The sequence below is a fragment of the Gadus morhua genome, chromosome 2 (genome assembly GCF_902167405.1).
Source record: "Gadus morhua chromosome 2, gadMor3.0, whole genome shotgun sequence".
NCBI classification, from domain to species: Eukaryota; Metazoa; Chordata; class Actinopteri; order Gadiformes; family Gadidae; genus Gadus; species Gadus morhua.
This window is the reverse complement of record NC_044049.1, coordinates 22,705,973-22,724,017: the sequence shown is the minus strand read 5'-3', so window position 1 is coordinate 22,724,017 and position 18,045 is coordinate 22,705,973. Positions and strand designations below refer to the sequence as shown.

General features: G+C 42.5%; 1 protein-coding gene across 1 annotated transcript; it reads left to right on the top strand.

Annotated features, from left to right (window-relative positions):
* Nucleotides 1–1,103: 1,103 nt before the first annotated feature.
* On the top strand, nt 1,104–11,299 carry LOC115530731 (high affinity choline transporter 1-like). The gene is made up of 5 exons (XM_030339453.1): nt 1,104–1,261; nt 4,016–4,165; nt 5,774–5,927; nt 10,214–10,431; nt 10,731–11,299. The coding sequence occupies exons 1-5, from the start codon at nt 1,121–1,123 to the stop codon at nt 11,280–11,282; spliced, it is 1,215 nt and encodes a 404-aa protein (XP_030195313.1). The 5' UTR covers nt 1,104–1,120; the 3' UTR covers nt 11,283–11,299.
* Nucleotides 11,300–18,045: the final 6,746 nt, after the last annotated feature.

Sequence of the window (18,045 nt, the reverse complement as noted above, 5' to 3'; positions counted from 1 at the left end):
ACATTTTCTTCATTCATACTTATGATCTCCAAGAGATTGCCGTGATAAATTTTGAAGCCTTAAAGCATGTATGTAGCATCATTCCTTGACCTTGGACTCAGGCCTCTTTTGCCAAACACTTTCACAACATCCACCATACGCTCTAGAACCTAGCTGTTTCTGGAGGAAGCCTCGGGCCACCTCTGACTGACCAGAGACAGGGGTTGGACAGGGCGATGGTGTGTTCTCGCCATGGCCGGTGGTCCATCTGAAACCTAGTCCTTTAAGGCAAGGAACCACCTCGTCACCCTGGCGTTGATGTACTTGGCGTTGGCCATCCACGAGAGTAAATTCACGCCCCAGGACGTAGTAGCGGAGCTTGTCTAGGGCCCATTTGATGGCCAGGGAAGCGGTCAAAGGACACAATTAGCATTCGCTGACCCAGCAAACCCCTATGTGTTACGCATAGATGCAAATTTTAAAGCTACCAAGAACACTCAGTAGGGCTGAGGCCAGTCGCCTTTGCTAGCAGGAAGCTGACTTCCTTGGAGAAGAACTATCTAGTGCATCAGCTCGGATTCCTGGCACTCGAATGGGCTTTGCTCTATAAATATCATGATTATCTGTATGGAGCAAGTTTTATTTTATGGTTTTATTGTAAAGCCCTTTGAGACTGTACCGGTGGTTAAGGGGTATACAAATACAATTGAATTGAACTCTATTGAATTATTGTGATGACAGATAAAGAAAACCTAACATAAATCTTCACAACTGCCAAGCTATATGCAACTGGTCATCTTTTGCTTGAGGTGCTCTCGACATATAACTTCACCCAAGTGGGGCTATCACAAAAGCTGTGATCTCTTTTAGCCAAAGCTAGAGTGCATGACGTCATCACACTCTAGCCTCAATGGAAGACCAACTGAAAATATACATATTCTTCACAGTTAGCTCTCATGCGGTAGTTCTCATACGCATGCGACTAATTGGCTAATACTGTTGTTATCACGTAACGCACAAGACAACCTACAGCACAAAACCATTCTCGGGAAAAGTTATTTTAGGATACATTTCCATTGAATGATTTCCCTCGACCTGACCTGCTTCCTATTTGTGTTCTCTTGCATTCCCAGGTGCTGTCATGAGCGTTATTCTGGATATATCCTACACAGTGAGCATCTGGATCTCTGCTGCCGTAGCCATCACCTACACCCTGCTGGGGGGTCTCTACTCTGTGGCCTACACAGACGTCATTCAACTCATCCTCATGTTCTTCAGCGCAGTAGGTCAAAAAGAGAAACACCTATTTAATTTTGTCCTAACAAATCTACCAATGTCCATACACCCTTTACACTCACACAGACCGGATTGACTTTACCTGGGCTCTCCTGCAAATTAAGCAGCTAATTTTTTTTGCATAATTGTTAAAGATCCCATGGCATGAAAACCATGGTTTTCTACCATTAATATGAATTCCCGTAACCTGACTATGGTCCCCCAGTAGCTAGAAACGGCGTTAGGTATAAAACAAGCATTAGGTATCCTGCTCTGCCTTTGAAAAAAACAACGCTCAGACAAGCAAAATGGAATTTTCCCCGCATGTCGTCAGACGGGGAAATGTTACCTCCCCTTCTCTGCTTTGCCCCCCCGCAGATTTTGGCCCAACGATGAGACAATGAGCTAAGACTGTTCGTAGTAGGGGTTATCTCAGCCATGGTTGAGAAGGAATTTGGGGTAAGAAACTTTGGCTTTTACTCACTGAAGTACATGAACCGTGACATGGAGGAGAAAGGGATTGTTGCCCGCGATTGTCTCACGCTGGAGGCACCAACGTCGCGAGGCACCACCGCCGTGAGGCCCGCTGCCCACTTCGAGGTGGTGGTGCCTCGTAAGCGGGCAGTGGGGCTCCGGTGGGAGACAATTGCGGGCAACAATCCCCTTCTCCTCCATGTCGTGGTTCAGTCTACTTCAGATTGATGTTGAAGTGGAGTTCATAATATCGTCTGGAGGCGCAAACAGCTTTTGGCCGTGATAATGTATATTATTTGATATAGATATCTATGTATAATATGATATTATTTAGACATAGAGCTCCAGGATTCCCGCCAGAGCTCCCGGAGCATTATAGAATATTTACAGAACACGGCCAAAGGCTGTGTGCGCCTCGTCATTGCGATCTATCCACTGTAAACAGAGCGCACGGTACCGTGGCTGCAAGCTGCTCAGGGCCACACCCCCACCCTCCTCCTTGACCCGCCTCTCTCCTCCTCTTTTGCATTAAAGCTACAGACACCAAAACGGCGCGTTTGGGGAAAGCTCAATGTGCGACTTCCTTGTAGTGGCTGTAATTCTGCACCTCGGCTGAATTTCAAATACTGTGTTAGGGGCCCACTAATACCTATATTAAAGCATCCATAAAGTAGCATGCCATGGGACCTTTAATCTGCGTCATGGAATTGGGCTATTTCTAGATGGACTGCCCTACCAGACAGACAGGTAAAGATGACTCCATAATGCTTTAAAAGGCCTTGTCCCCTCTTATGTCTATTGGCCTGAAGTAATCAACACCAACATACTGTCTTTAGGGAAGTCAAACATTTTCTGATTACCCAGAGCCGATTAGAGACGTCTGTATGTTACACAATGTGATATGATTGCAAGGGAGTTTGCACAGGGGATCCAATATCTTTGCCGCAGCTGAGGCATCATGTCGTTTTTCCACTGTGTCCTACTTGTTGACGGATGTTTTTGAGTAACAACGGGATGGTCTTTCGGCAAGATTGCTTGATACTTGGTCTCCTCTGGCATGGACAATAGGCTTAACCTTCCGTCCTTGGTCTGACCTAAGCTTGAACTTTTCTTCTTGACAGTAAGTTCTCTCTTTAGTAGTGCACTTTCTTCCTTGAATCCTTGCTACCGATATAGAAGCATACAATATCAGATTTAGCTTTTCTAATTTAATCTACTGACAGATTGGATGCTCTGAGTGAGGTGATAGTTAGGGGTCCGAGCAGCGAAGCTGCTTGGTTCCCTATTGTTTCTGTAACGTTTTTTTTCCCCCTCAAATTCTGTAAAAGTCATACTGCAGCCTATACCGTAAGTCGAAAACTCTTGAAATTTCATAGCTCTTATTAGAGATGTCGTCTTTTTAGGCGACAGCTCTAATAATGCTGTTCCAAGATGAGTAGTAGCGGGTTAGAACACTAGGGCTTTCGTGTTGTTCTTTTACTAATGTATTTACTAATCTATTATTTTTTATTTTAATCCTCCAGAATAATTGACATTGCTATTAGAGGTAAATTGGGCAACTCTTGTTCTGCCCATTGCTGAAAGACTGAGCCATTTCTCAAGCAATGACAACCTTGGAGAGGTTCAGCAGTTTGACCACGGGACGCTGAATCAGCTGGATAATCCTTGGTGTTGATTTATAACCACTGCTTGACATCTGATACTTCCCTGACGGCACTGTATCGATTGACAATGAATGTCTCTGAATCATTTGGTTTCATTCTTGATGTACTTTAAGTAAGTACTGTCAGTCTAGAATCCTGAACTGTCTAGTTAAATATGTAGCTCTTTGGCTAACATCCATAGAGGTACAGATGGAATTCCCAATCATCTGACTGATGTCAGTTTTTCTCAGAGCAGTTGCTTTTCCAGAGTACCACAACCTGGAGTAGGTTTGACTCAGGTTTAGTTTGACTCATCACCGAAACTGACGCACCCGTGTCCACCTCCATTGCCAGCTCTATTCCATTTATTTTCAGCGTTAGGCTGATCGGGTCTGCCCGGGGTTCACTGAGGTATTTGAATAAATGAACATCGCAAATCTCTCGCTATCCTTTTTATTGCATATTGGAACAATGTTTGGCAATGAAAAATCCACCTCAAGGATTCGTTTATAAGAAAATGGGTTACATTTGTGGTCAAGCTGTCTCTCTTAACTTTTCAAGAATCCACAAAATTGCATTATCTGCCGGTCTGTTGTATTGTGTGGGTCTACAGTGATAGCTTGTTATTTTGTGTATTTCTACAGTGGCTGTGTGTTCCCTTTGTGTTGATGAGCCCTGCAGCGTCTAGTGTCTCCAACACAACACTCAACCTCAAGAGCACTGGTTACCCCCCGTGGCTCGGGACCTGGGAGGAAGACTCCCTTCTGATGAAGGGTGACACCTTTCTATTCTTGGTAAGCTGCAGGAACGAGCTCCTCCCAAACCCCAAAAACATTTATAATTTTGTACTACTGAAGTAACATGTTCTTAGGCCCTTTCACACTGGCAGAAAAAGTGTCCAGATATTTTTGCTCAAAAGTATCAGAGTCACAAATGTGACTCTGATACGATAATTTTTCTGAATCGTTTCAACAGCACAAAATCAAATGGAATCTGTTGTTTTAAATTATGAAAGGGGCTATGTGGTCCTGAATTTAACTCGAAGTGCACAAAAGGGGAGTCCTATTTCCCACGGAAAAAAATGTGTCCTGAAATGCCAAACAGCGCGTTTGCATTCACCCTTTACTTGTGTGATTGTTGAATGAAATCATTTATTGGTTGTTGCTAAGCTGTACACCCAGTGTGAAAACGTACTAATCTTAAAATGTTAATCAGCTGCTGGGTTCAGCTAACTCTCTAGCTCACGTTATTATGTTCAAATGTTTCGGTTAATCAACTGATGGCCTCTGCAAATATGGCAGTGGTTTACCGACCACATTGTTCAAGTGTGGAATTATATTTACGATGAAACAAGATGCAATGTAACTGCCGCAATACTGTTAATTACAGTTATTAAGTGTACTCTGACTTTTACTTGGCTCTGTTATGTGGAGGCCATCACTATATGCTCAACTTGTTCCCAGTTCCACAGGTGGGGCTGTATGTAACACAAGGGTATTGTGTCGGCCATGATTTTACATGTGTGTTCAAGCTGTCTTCTTGGTTGTTTTTCCAAAGTCCAAGATTGGTGAATGCACCGCAAAGCCAATTAAAACATGGCCACTTTTTCTTCTTAAAGCATTTGAAAAATATATAATAATAATAATAATAATAATATTAATAATAATTCCATTTGTGTTATAAATAATTGTAACACAAATGGAAACACAAATTTTTTGTCAAAAATGGTTCAATCATTTGGTACAGTTGGCATTGTGGTTCTTATTAGTTATTTAGTCTAGAGGTGATGGGAAAGATTCCTTGTGCCAATGCCCTTAATAATGTTAAATTTCATATTTCAATACCTACTCCGTTAAAAAGAAAGCTTGTGTAGTAACCTAGTAATCAACTTATTGGCCAAGATGTACAAATATGTCTATCTGACGCTACCACTACAGCCAAAGAACGAAGAGCTGTCTTATGTTAGCCTGGCTATTGCCAGACCAAGCTCAATCTTAAATTGCACGTTGATCTGGGGAAGCTGCTGTCATTTTCTTAAGCACAAGAGGCGTGATCAATGGGCCTAGTTCAAATGACTCTGTACGCAATTGGCTTCTTGCCGTCGATTCCCTGTCGTCATTGTTTTAAACCAACCGTTAGCATGCCAGGGGGAAAAGCCAGCTTGGTGATTGGCTCCCGCAAAAACGTATCGGAAGCAGAAAGAAATGTATTGCTTTTCTCCAGACCCTTCTGCAGGGCGAACTCAAATCGCCGGCAGAATGGGCGGGGCTACCCGGTCTAGTCTTATGTATCATTTAGCATTATATGAAAAACACCTAACAGTATCCCATCATCACTTATGATCCTCTTGTATGATCTGTATATCCTACATGTCCTGAGACGGATTGTTTGTTGTCTTCCAGGCTTTTGGGTTTTTAGCCAGTCAACCCATTCATCAGAGGATCTTGTCCGCAAGTTCCTCCCTCACAGCTAAACTCAGCTGTTATGCTGCTGCCGTAGCCATGGTCGTCTTTGCTATCCCTCCGGCGATAATTGGAGGAGTGGCAGTCATTGCAGGTAACTCTATTTTAGGCAGGGCAAGGCAAGGCAATTTTATTTATATAGCACTTTTCATACACAAGGCAGACTCAAAGTGCTTCACATATAAACATTGTCACACAATAAAATCAACAGTCTCTCTGGTACCCACGTCGGGAATCAAACCCGACATAAAGGAATTTGGTACCCACGTCGGGACTCCAAGCCGACATAAAGAAACTTGGTACTTTCTCTGGGACTCCAACCCGGATTCTAGTCAATTTCTATTCTAGGCTAGGAATCTATTCTAAGACTCTAACCCAGATTCTAGGACTCTAACCCAGACACACGTCGGAACTCTAACCACGAACCAAAGGCCTTTCTCTGGGAATCCAACCCAGATTCTAGGACTCTAACCCAGACAGAAATTGGGTCTCAAACCCTTATCCTTTCTCTCTGGTATCAGATCATGTATCTTTCTGTTAAAAATAGAAAATAAAGGGAAAGTTAAAAAGGCATTTTAGTAATAAATTAGAAAATAAAGGCAAAGTAAAAAAAAAGCTTTTATATAAAGTGGATGTATTTAAGATTTAGCAGAAAGCTAAAGCAAATATAAAAGTCTTCAATCTTGTTTTAAAGGTGCTCAGAGTTGGGGCATGTCTTAAATCCTCCGGGAGTTTATTCCAGCTATTTGTTGCATAGTAACTAAATCCTGCTTTCCCATGTTTCGTGTTTACTCTGGGGATGATTAACAGATTGGTCTCAGAAGATGTTAGTGTTCTAGAAGGCTTATGTAGTGGAAGCATATCAGTTAAATATTTTGGGCCTAAACCATGTAGGGATTTATAGTTTAGCAACATGATTTTAAAATCAATTCTCTGACCTACAGGAAGCCAATGTAACGATTTAAGAATTGGTGTAATATGTTCACATTTTTTGGTCTTTGTTGGAACTCTAGCAGCAGCATTCTGAACAAGCTGAAGCTTCCTTAGAGTTTGTTTTGGGACCAGTAAGGAGACCATTGCAGTTATCAAGCTTACTAGTGATAAAGGCATGTACAAGTTTTTGTAAGTCTTCGGTGGACATGAGCCCTCTAAGTCTTGTTACATTTTTAAGGTGATAATAACTGATTTGATGTGACTGTCGAAATGTATATCAGAATCCATGATAAACCCTATATTTCTGGCTTTGATTGAGGTTTTCAGGGACAGAGAGTGAAGGTGTTGGGTTACTTTAAGCCGTTCCGTTTTAGCACCAAGTATTATTATCTCTGTTTTGTCCTCATTTAGTTGAAGGAAATTTTGGCACATCCATTCTTTCACTTGCTCAATGCACTGGCACAGCAGATCTATGGGCCGATAGTCAATTGGTGATAGCGATACATAGATTTGTGTGTCATCAGCATAGCAATGATGGTCAATATTGTTATTTAACACACTTTGACTTTATTTTGCATGATTTGCCCTAGTGGGAGCATGTAGATGTTGAATAAAGAGGGTCCTAAGATCGAACCTTGTGGGACTCCACATGTCACGTTGGTTGATTCTGATACAAAGTCGCCAATGGAAACAAAGTAGTTCCTATTTTCTAGGTAGGACCTGAACCAATTTAAGATTGTGCCTGAAAGCCCCACCCAGTTTTCTAACCTGTCCAAAAGTATTGTATGGTCTACAGTGTTGAACGCAGCACTGAGGTCTAGTGGCATTAGTATTGAGGTTTTGCCAGAGTCTGTGTTAAGACGGATGTTGTTTACAACTTTAATAAGGGCGGTCTCAGTGCTGTGCAGGGGTCGAAATCCTGATTGGAAGGTGTCATGGCAACCAGTTGATGCCAGGAAGTGATTAAGTTGCTGGAGGACAACATTCTCAATGATTTTACTTATGAAGGGTAGATTTGATATTGGTCTGTAGTTGTTAATAATAGAGGTATCTAGGCGCCGCTTTTTTTAAAGGGGTTTAATAACTGCAGTTTTCAAGGCTTTTGGGAATTTGCCTGACTGGAGAGAGTTGTTAACTATCTGCAATATGTCTATTGCTAGGCAGTCAAAAACATTCTTAAAGAGGTTGGTAGGTAAAGTATCAAGGCAACAGGTGAATGGCTTTAGTTGTGTCACAGTTTCAACAAGAGTTTTAGAGTCTAACATTAAAGCATGCCATCCCTGCCATGTTACTTTTGCACCAACAGGTTGGTAGTCCAACATTTTTGTTTGAAGTGGAGATATTGATAGTGCGTCCGATGCCTTCAATTTTATCAGTATAAAAAGCTGCAAACTCCTTGCATTTCTGTGTGGAATGGATTTCAGGTGAAATTTGTGTTGGGGGTTTGGTCAGTCTGTCAACAGTTGCAAATAGGGTTTTTGCATTATAAGTTTTGGTTTTAATGACATTGGAGAAAAATGTTTCTCTCGCACTTTTTAAGTCTAAATTGTAGGCACGGAGGCTCTCTTTATAGATATCATGGTGAATATGAAGTTTTGTTTTACGCCAGATGGGTTCAACCTTCCTGCTTGTTATTTTTTCTGTCCTGTTACAGAAGTAGCTTTTCTCCAGGGTGCCTTTTGCCTTCCAGAAATCGTTTTAACCTTATAAGGTGCAATGACATCTATGACTTTCAAAATATTCTGATTAAAGTTTTCTACAAGATCATCAGCAGAACATGGGTTGAGAGGTGGTAGCAAGGAGATGGCCTTTTTAAAAAGTACATTTGATTCTTCATTGATATACCGTTTTTTGACAGTATTTGATTTTGTCTGTATGTCGGGAATACAATATATATTAAAGAAAACACAAAGTGGTCAGACAAGGAAGGATCAGTCACAGAGAGATCAGAAACATTGAGGCCCTTTTTGATAACCAGGTCTAGAGTGTGCCCCTGACAATGAGTAGCCTCTTTCACATGTTGAGACAGTTCAAATGTGTCCAAAATTGTAAAAAGCTTTTTTGCACACTTGTCGATCAAATCATCAGTATGACAATTGAAGTCACCAGTTATAACTAGACAGTCAAAGTCATCGAAATAATTTGCAGAGTATGTGGTTGGCCTGTAAATAATTAATAGGAGAACTCTGGGGGTGCATTTCAATACGGCACAAAGGTATTCGAATGATGGAAAATCACCAAATAACATCTGTTTCCCCTGAACAACATTTTTAAATATAGCAGCAACCCCTCCACCTCTTTTTCCAGATCTACAGGCATCAAAAAAGTAATAGTTGGGAGGAGCCGACATTAACATTAAGTAGACCCATCCTGATGGTGTTGTTGATAGGCTTTAAGGTTGTTTTTGGTTTGGAGGCATTGGTATGAGATTTGTGAGGTTAGCAGTGTGTCTAAGTTTCCCTTTGTTTACTCTCTTAGTGGTTACAGCAGGAATGCAAAAGTTGCCATGTTTTGACATAGGCAACCTTGGGTTCAGCAGATTATGCGAAGCTTCCTTTATACTGTGTCTACGGCTGAACTCTTTTTTATCTCAGTAATACTCAGGACTACTATCAGTACAGGGGGGGGGGGGCTGGGGCTCTCTCCGCTTGGGTGTTATCAGCCTCTGGCCATGACGTGACGATGCTATCATTGACACAGATGCAAGTTTGATGCCAACATATTCCAGTTTCTTAAATTCAGCTGGAAAATCGCAATGGGAGGAGACAGTGGAGCTGGAGTTGTTGTTGTGGCTATGGGAGAGATGAGGCTGGAGGTCATCGTCGATGGGGGAGTGCAGAGGATGGAGGAAGGCACATTGTCCATGGTGACGGGCAGGCTGTTGTCTCTCTTCAAGGTCTGTGGTCTGTCTGCTATCTGTGTGTCAGATAGTGGCAGAGTAGATGTGTTGGGGAGGCTGCAGTCTCGCTTCTTCTCAACCTGTGCTCTGACTGTGGCCTGTGCCAGACCTTGGGGATTTGTGGGAGAGCGAGAAGAGAAGATGGTAGGAACACATGGTAGGAACATGCATGCACATGTAGACTATAAGACTAGTTCTGTTCGATGTACCCTCCTTAACAAAAGTAAATATGCATTTGGGTCAATATATACGGGGAAGGATAGTGTTCCAGCTACTAGGGTTTTAGTCCCCCAGCTGAGAGGTCCCGGGTTTGAACCCTAATATCTGTAGCCTTCCTGTAGGCATCATGAGCAGGAGGACTAAGCTTCTGAATGACTGTATTGTACTGTATTGACTGCACTGTACTTGTATCTGATATTTGGATAAAAGCATCAAGTAGGCATAAAAAAATAACTGCCGCCAGTGGGAATCAAACCCATTACCCTTGGAGTGTCCACACCCTTCCAATGGGGAGCACTGTGGGCTGACTTCCTGTGTGTGTTCCTCAGACTGGAACAAGACATCCTATGGGTCTCCTTCTCCGTTTGAGCGTGGTGATGGAGCATTTATCTTCCCCATCGCTCTGAATCATCTCACGCCACCCTACATCAGCATCATCGGCATCAGTGCAGTGGCGGCCGCTGTGATGTCATCAACTGACTCGGCCTTGCTCTCTGCTGCCTCCACCTTCTCCAACAACATCTACAAGAACATCCTGAGGCCCCAGGTGAGGCCCATCTTCATCTTTGTAGACTTTTTAGGCTAAGGGTTTGGTTTGTTTGAAACTAGTAATAAATGCGTGTCAGTTTCGTTTTTCCCAACCTAGAATTATTTTAAGATATTCAGAAAAAACGAAGGGAAAGAGGTGTGCAGAAAATAACTTGAATATTTCATCCAATGTGGTTGCAATTGTCTTTATCTTGGTTTCCCCATGGACTCGGGTTTCACCGGAGAAAGTGGCATGTTTGACGGTGCCAGAACGGGAACTTTGAGCTAATGGTGGCTAATGTTCCCCTCTCTTTCTAGGCATCACAAAGAGAGATGCAGTGGGTGATCCGTGCTGTTGTGCTAGTTATGGGCGTTGCAGGAACTTCACTCACCCTTACCAAAAAGGGGACGCTTGTGATCTGGTACATCGGAGCATCAATGACCTACTGCTTCCTGTTACCTCAACTGATCTGTGTGCTTTTCTTGGACAAGGCAAATGGTTACGGGTCTCTCACAGGCTTTGTGGTGAGTTTGGTCTTGAGATTGTTGTGTGGATGGCCCAGCTTGGGGATCCCGGCGGTTCTCCATCTCCCAGGTGGCTCCTTCAAGGATGGGGTTCACGTCCAGAGCTTCCCGGTTAATACTCTGTGCATGCTGTGCTCCTTGGCCTGCATCCTGACTTTCTCCAACCTGACAGCTCTACTTTTTGACCAAGGCATAATCCCTGAGGCATGGGATGTGCTCAATTTCCTTAAGCTGCCCAGAAAGCTACCAAGTTTGGGGTCTTCCAACGAAGACAAGAAGCGGAGGTTGGAGGAAAAAGACCCTCAACAAGATCCCTCAGAGCCAATGATGAACACTACATGTTAGAAGGGTGCCATGCCGTAATTCCGACGCCTCATTGTTCCGACGTCTCAATGTTCCGAAATATTTCCAATAAGATCGACATGTCACTATTCCGACGGTTCAATGTTCCGAAAATGAAACCCATTGGTCCGAAGGTCCGTTAGTCCGACTTTTCGAAAAGGAGGCGCATTAGGCCGACGGTTCAATATGCCGAATAGGAAAAATAGTTTTATACCTCGCTCGCTCCCTCTCCCTCTCTCTCTCAATCTCACTCTCACTCTCTCTCTGTCTCCAAAATACAACCTAGGCCTACATATCACGTTCACGATGAATTTTGGAGGGCAAAAAGACAACGCTTCACTTCATTTCGACACGGTGTTGCAGCACCATGGACAGAGAGCGGAGGTCTAATTCTCAACATGGGCATGAACACACACACACACACACACACACACACACACACACACACACACACACACACACACACACACACACACACACACACACACACACACACACACACACACACACAGTGAGAGCGAGAGCGAGAGAGGGAGCGAGCGAGGTATAAAACTCTTTTTCCTATTCGGCATATTGAACCGTCGGCCTAATGCGCCTCCTTTTTGAAAAGTCGGACTAACGGACCTTCGGACCAATGGGTTTCGTTTTCGGAACATTGAACCGTCGGAATAGTGGCATGTCGATCTAATGGGAAATATTTCGGAACATTGAGACGTCGGAACAATGAGGCGTCGGAATTACGGGCAGGCCCCGTTAGAAGGGAACATGTCTGTATGTTTAAATTACAGGTTGTGTGTGGATTTGTTTTGTAAAAAATATGAATACACTTTAATAACATTGTTTTGTACTTCGAATTTATGAATGTTCACAGGATTTCACTAAAAAAAGCTGTATAGTAAACTAGAGCTTCATCTTTCTTAAAAATGTAATGGAAGAATATACTATAATAACTTACCGTAAGTTCTATTTTCGTTCCACAAATTTGAATTCAGCTGTTCTGAAAATGAAAATCCTGACAATCCGAGTCAGAGTTCTGGTTTAAGCTTAAACATATCATAACCTGTGTGATGGAAAATCTACATGTTGTTACATTTTTGGTCTATCTATGAACTTAAGTTTTGTTACTATTTTGTGTGATGCATATATTGCCTGCCTTCTCTCTCCTTGTGGGTCATCTAAAGCGTGAATCTTCGAGGGTCGTGTGATGCATTTTATTGCCTGCCTGTTCCTATGTTTTCGTGTGTTGTAAATCATCTTCCATGCAATCCTTTGATGTATGGGCCTGTTCCTCGACCCCCTGGCTAGTGTCAACGAAGCAAAAGGGTTACATGGAACGGCCGCCGACCCCTCCAAATGGCATCCAGGGGAGCTTCAATTGTAAAGATAACCATCTGGTAAACAAAGGCTTTTGGTTTATTGGGGGACACACCCCCTCCAGAACCCAACCGAAGTGAATAAGAACTCATTGATTCGAACACTCAGTGGACTTGTCTGAGCGCGTACCTTCAGAGTATGAAGTAAGACGCAACGAGAAGCTCCCATCTGAGGCCTCAGATTATTGTAATGTATGCCTGTTATGTTGTTTGTTGATGCATGTTGTGATGTATCTTTGTTCGTACTTTTATTACAAATATATATAACCAGCAATTGCCTGCAAGTATTGTGTGCTTTTTGCATCTAAATATCTCATCTGCTTAGACGCAATTGAGAAATTGCCCCGACACCTGTTACTACTACCCGGAAAGGACCACAAATAACCAACAACCCAAAGGCATGCCCGAGTGATAATTCGGTCACAAGGATTCCAAACTTGCTGATTTGCTTACAGAGAGAGACGATCCAGAAATTGGAATTAAACAACTGAATCATGAGATATGCAAATGTACAAATATCTCATAACTCATCGGTCTACGTACTTCGACCACATTAGCCCAAAGGTGATGACAAAAGCCAATATTGCGTTTTCTCCTCAGAAAGTCAAGCAAATAGTCGATTTTATCTCCAAACTATATGAGCCGCCCTGGGGCCAAGTCTAGCAAAATACGCATAATTAAGTGCCACGTGTAAAAGTGTTCTGGATTTTAGCTGGCAACATGCTCCAATTTATTTGGTTTTGATGCCGCTTTCATTCCAGCTGACGAAACAAACACATGCATCAACAGTACATGTTCACGCAGTTTTCACAATAAAAGCCCTTTTGATGCATTCTCGATATTTTGCATACATCAGGAAAAGTTAATTTATTTTTTTTGGAACTTGTTGCCACTCAGAACCTTGACGAAAGGCCTCAACCCAATGAAAACCTAAAAGGACCAATCAGTGCTAGTGTGACAAGTTGAACTATATTACACTAATGGCCTGTTATAAAAAAAGTATAATAGGTTCATGGTCAGCGAAAATGTGTAAAAAGTTTAGAAAGATTATATTAGTTCATAGTGTTTTAACACAATTGTGTTAAGCAGTTTGAACACAATTTAAAGTCGTTTTTCAACGTTTAAAAATGTTTGAAATTCGAAACTGCGGTATCCGTCCCACAAAACTAAGTTACCATTGAGGAAAGATCACTATATAACTCACAGTGGCGTCTTTGCATTAGGGGCCAGTGGGGCACGGCCCCACCAGAGAACGCTGCCGTGCAGGGCAAGATTATACTTTTCTTTTTTTTTTCAAAAATGTCATTGAGCATAAGTTAATAATACATTAATTGTTAATAATTAATTACATGTCCGCAGTTTTAATTTGATGAACGCAATTGTTGTAGTGTAGTAGTTGTGTGTGAAATAGTTCGTTGCTCCGTCTCGTCTGTTCCGCTCGGTGGGGCACAGCCGAGATGGCCCCGTCTGCTGCAGTGTAGAAAACTGGTGCTGTTGCGCGAGCAAGCGCGTGCGCAGCGCCCGCTTCTGTTTCGGCGGTGGGGCCAGAAGTTTAGTGCCCCAAAGCTCTTCTCATTGGCTGATTTGTAGAAAGGGCGGGGTTTACGGCGGGAGCCGATCAGATCTTGCTAGCTGGCTAACGTAGTTACTGTTACAGTTACTACAGTAAATAACAACAAATGGACGTTTCATTCATTAAATGATGAATCGTGTTGAGTATCTGTCTCATGTGAGATTTAGCACTTGAACAGAAGTTGGAGATAAAACGTTTGGGACCACATCGCCCGACGGATTTAATCATTATTCAAGAGGGAAAGGACAAGAATAGATCGTTCAACCAGGAGTGTTTCAAGCGGAAAAAAATGCTTGTGTTTCACCTCAGCCACACAAAGGAGACCAGACAGCACTGTCCTTAAAGCACAGGTAATTACCATCTTAGCCCAAACTTACTTAAAATTTCACCCAGGATTATCCAGGTCTGAATAGGCAACCACTCTATCAGGCTAGATTCATTGTTAATTGTACAGTATGGTGGCCTGCAAACTTAATGCAACTTAAACCATACTTCTTCTTTTTTTTGATATATTGTGAGTGGTGGCTTTGTATATTGATTGCTGTGTAAAGGGTGTGCGCCGTTGTGTTTTTATTGTTGCCACGTTGTTGTTTTCTTGAGTTTTGATATCGTGAGATCTTGAACGCTGCCATTTGGTGGTGCTATTGCTATAATAGCCTGATATATGTCGTCAGATTCGCGTTTGAGTGATGGCATTATTCAGCTGCAATTTTGGTCCCCTCTGTCACTTGCTACTGTTTTTTTTTGTGATGGTAGTAATATGTGGTATTTCTGGATTGCGTTATAATATTTTCCTGCATGGGCCCCACCAGAGTTTCCAAACCAAAATCGCCACTGATTATTCATCCCCATTTTCAGATATGTAGTGGAAATTAAAGAGAGTAAGCTTGACTGAAATAACTTGATAACATGACAATAGTGTCGAGTGTCGAGGGATAGTTTGAGAGTTACGTTTTGTGTAGTATAGTAACATGTGTGTGTTCACTCGCGAAGTCCCGCTCAGAATAACACAGTTCAACTCTCTCTCTCTCTCTCTCTCTCTCTCTCTCTCTCTCTCTCTCTCTCTCTCTCTCTCTCTCTCTCTCTCTCTCTCTCTAGCTCTCTCTCTCTCTAGCTCTCTCTCGCTCTCTCTCAAGCACGTAATAATAATAATAATAATAATAATAATTCATTTATTTTGTATAGCGCTTTTCGATGACCCAAAGAAGCTTACAGTGATAGGGACGTAGACACGAAAAGGGTGATGACAATCAGGGGGAACAAGCGGAAGACAGCACAAAAGAGAACAGAAGCAAGGTGGAGCGTGAAAATAGATATGGAGGAAGGTGGTTATGGGTAGGGGAGGTCATAGGCTTGCTTGGGAAAAGAGGAACGTTTATAGACTGGAATAGGATTGGAATATGGGAAGCGAGGGAGAGTCGTGGACAGGTTGGGGGAGGATGTTCAATAGATACATTTGGGTTCTCGCCGACACAGAGCACCGATCGGAGTACTTAATAATGCCATTAAAGAGCCCGGTAACCCACTGTTTCAGCGGGAATTCCAACACTATTACACTTTTGGCACCGTCGTTGTAATGAGTGATGTTATATATGAAATGCGCGACACACCGTGGGGTTATCCTATGTCCGGTGTCCGGGAAGCCTAACCCTCGGAAGGGGGCATTAAATAAATCAATGCTCAGATGGAGCTTCAACATTCACACACCGTACCGGTATACAGTAAGTTTTCGAAAAGCTAAACTCTGTCTCTGATACTGCAGTCAATGGCTGCCAAGGCGGAGCTCCACGCGTCCAAACAAACTTTTTCTCAAAAAGTCAGTTACAGTAACAGTGATACAATTGCATAGATTACTATGTTGATGATCATACAGGAAAAATGACCAAGCTGGCTTTTCCCCCTGGCGCGCTATTGGCTGGTTTAACACAATGACGCCAGGGAAGCGACGGCAAGCAGCCAATTGCGTACAGTCATTTGAACTAGGCCTATTAATCATGCCTCTTGTGCTGAAGAAAATGACAGCAGTTTCCCAAGACAAAGGTCTGGTAATAGCCAGGCTAACACAGCCGCAGATGAACCATGGCTCTCAACGTTCCTGGAGTGGAGATGATCTGGTCTTCTACTACCTGATGGTCCTTGGAACCATCAGAGGGTGTGTGTAATCACACACACAAACACATGTGGCGCTCGCACGGTCGTGGTTCATTGTCTCATTGGCGGGCCAAATTCTCTGGGCTGGCAAGGCAGAGAAAGGGGAGGTGGCATCTCTCCTTTTGACGACATATGGGGAAAAATCCAAAACATGCTATGCACTAGGGCTATCATAATAGCTTGCACTGGGGCACGTCAAGACTGCCAACCACCACTGCTTCAGGTTGTAAATAATGTGCAATTGGAGTCTAATTATACTTGTATACTACAAGCATATGCACATTAAAAGTAGATAAACTTGAGGTTTTATTATTCGTAAAAAGGCTTTCAAAAGAGTAAAAGTCGACCGCAGATTTTATAGACTGCAGAAATAGTGTGGTAAAATGTAGCAGCTAGTGGCGTGGTCGGGGCGGGGGTAAACCCAAAAGGTTTAGTCCACTTTATTAAGTTTTCTTGTCTGAATTGATGCATGGATACATGTTGTATGCACTTTCAATCAATGGCACATTAACTATTGATCCACACAGTAAAATGCATTAACTATTAAACCAATGGTCTAGTAATTACGTCAACTATTGTTCATCGTAAGTTTTATTCTTTCTTTCTTTCTTTCTTTCTTTATTAATCTCTACAAAGTTTGGGACCTATCTCATTCCTAAAATTTTTTCACCTAGAGATCCATTCAAAGTGTAAAATGTTCAGAATAGATTGGATTCTTTTCAGATTTCATAAATATTTTAAAGTTATTAAAAAGTACTTATTTTCCTATCCACTGGCACTTCAACTGTTTAAGACGGGTTAGTTTTAATTTTCCACCGTTTATCTTCGTTCAAACCATTTAACAAATATATCTCCCTTATACAGTAAACAAAATCTGATTCACTGTGCACACTTTAAACAAAGTATATAAATAATAATTTGGTGTCAGAGGTTGCCAGTACTTAGCACACCGTAGGAGGACGGTCTTTACCACCACCTCATAACAAACAGATTACTTTAGCCTAACCTGACCATAAGAACATGACTCAACAATAAAGCTACACATTACCTGGTATTAACTAAGGCTCAACACATTACCTGATGTTAACTCTTTTAACTGATCATTTCCTTTACAACAATAAACTTATTATAGCTCAACTGTGTAAAAATGAGCTTACAGCCTTCTGCTATAGATCAAGTCTGTCAGGGGCTTTTCTAATGCACTCTGACCGTCTCTCTGGAGCTGCCTCTGGCTCCGTCATGACAGGTGCATTCTCCTCTAAAACAACTGGCTGATTGTCTGTTACTGTTCCCTGCTGTGCATGTTTGTCCCTGTGCTCCTCTATTGAAGGAACTGCATTGCTGGCCTTTGTTTTGAGTAGCTGCAACCTGTTTTGTCTGACCACAGCCCCAGTGTCCGTCTGGACTGCGTAGGACCTCGGAGCCACTTCATTTAGCACTGTTCCAGCGCGCTGCCAGTTCTGTCTTTCTGTGTTGAAAACTCTGACTCTGTCGCCCACCTGCAGAGGTTCTGCAGAGGTATCTTTTTAGTTTTTTCAGCTAGTTTTTTCATGGCCTCCAGCACAGGTGTGGAGACTTGTTTCTTCACTGTTGGGATCTGTGTCTGTAGTCGTCTGCCCATGAGCAGTTCAGCCGGAGACTTCCCGCACGCCAGAGGTGCTGCTCTATA

Excerpts from the sequence above, each read along its gene's own strand:
- LOC115530731 (XM_030339453.1), top strand. The coding sequence starts at position 1,121 with ATGAGCGTTATTCTGGATATATCCTACACAGTGAGCATCTGGATCTCT. Across the intron at positions 1,262-4,015 it reads TCCTCATGTTCTTCAGCGCA|TGGCTGTGTGTTCCCTTTGT; the intron begins GTAGGTCAAAAA and ends GTATTTCTACAG. Across the intron at positions 5,928-10,213 it reads AGGAGTGGCAGTCATTGCAG|ACTGGAACAAGACATCCTAT; the intron begins GTAACTCTATTT and ends TGTGTTCCTCAG.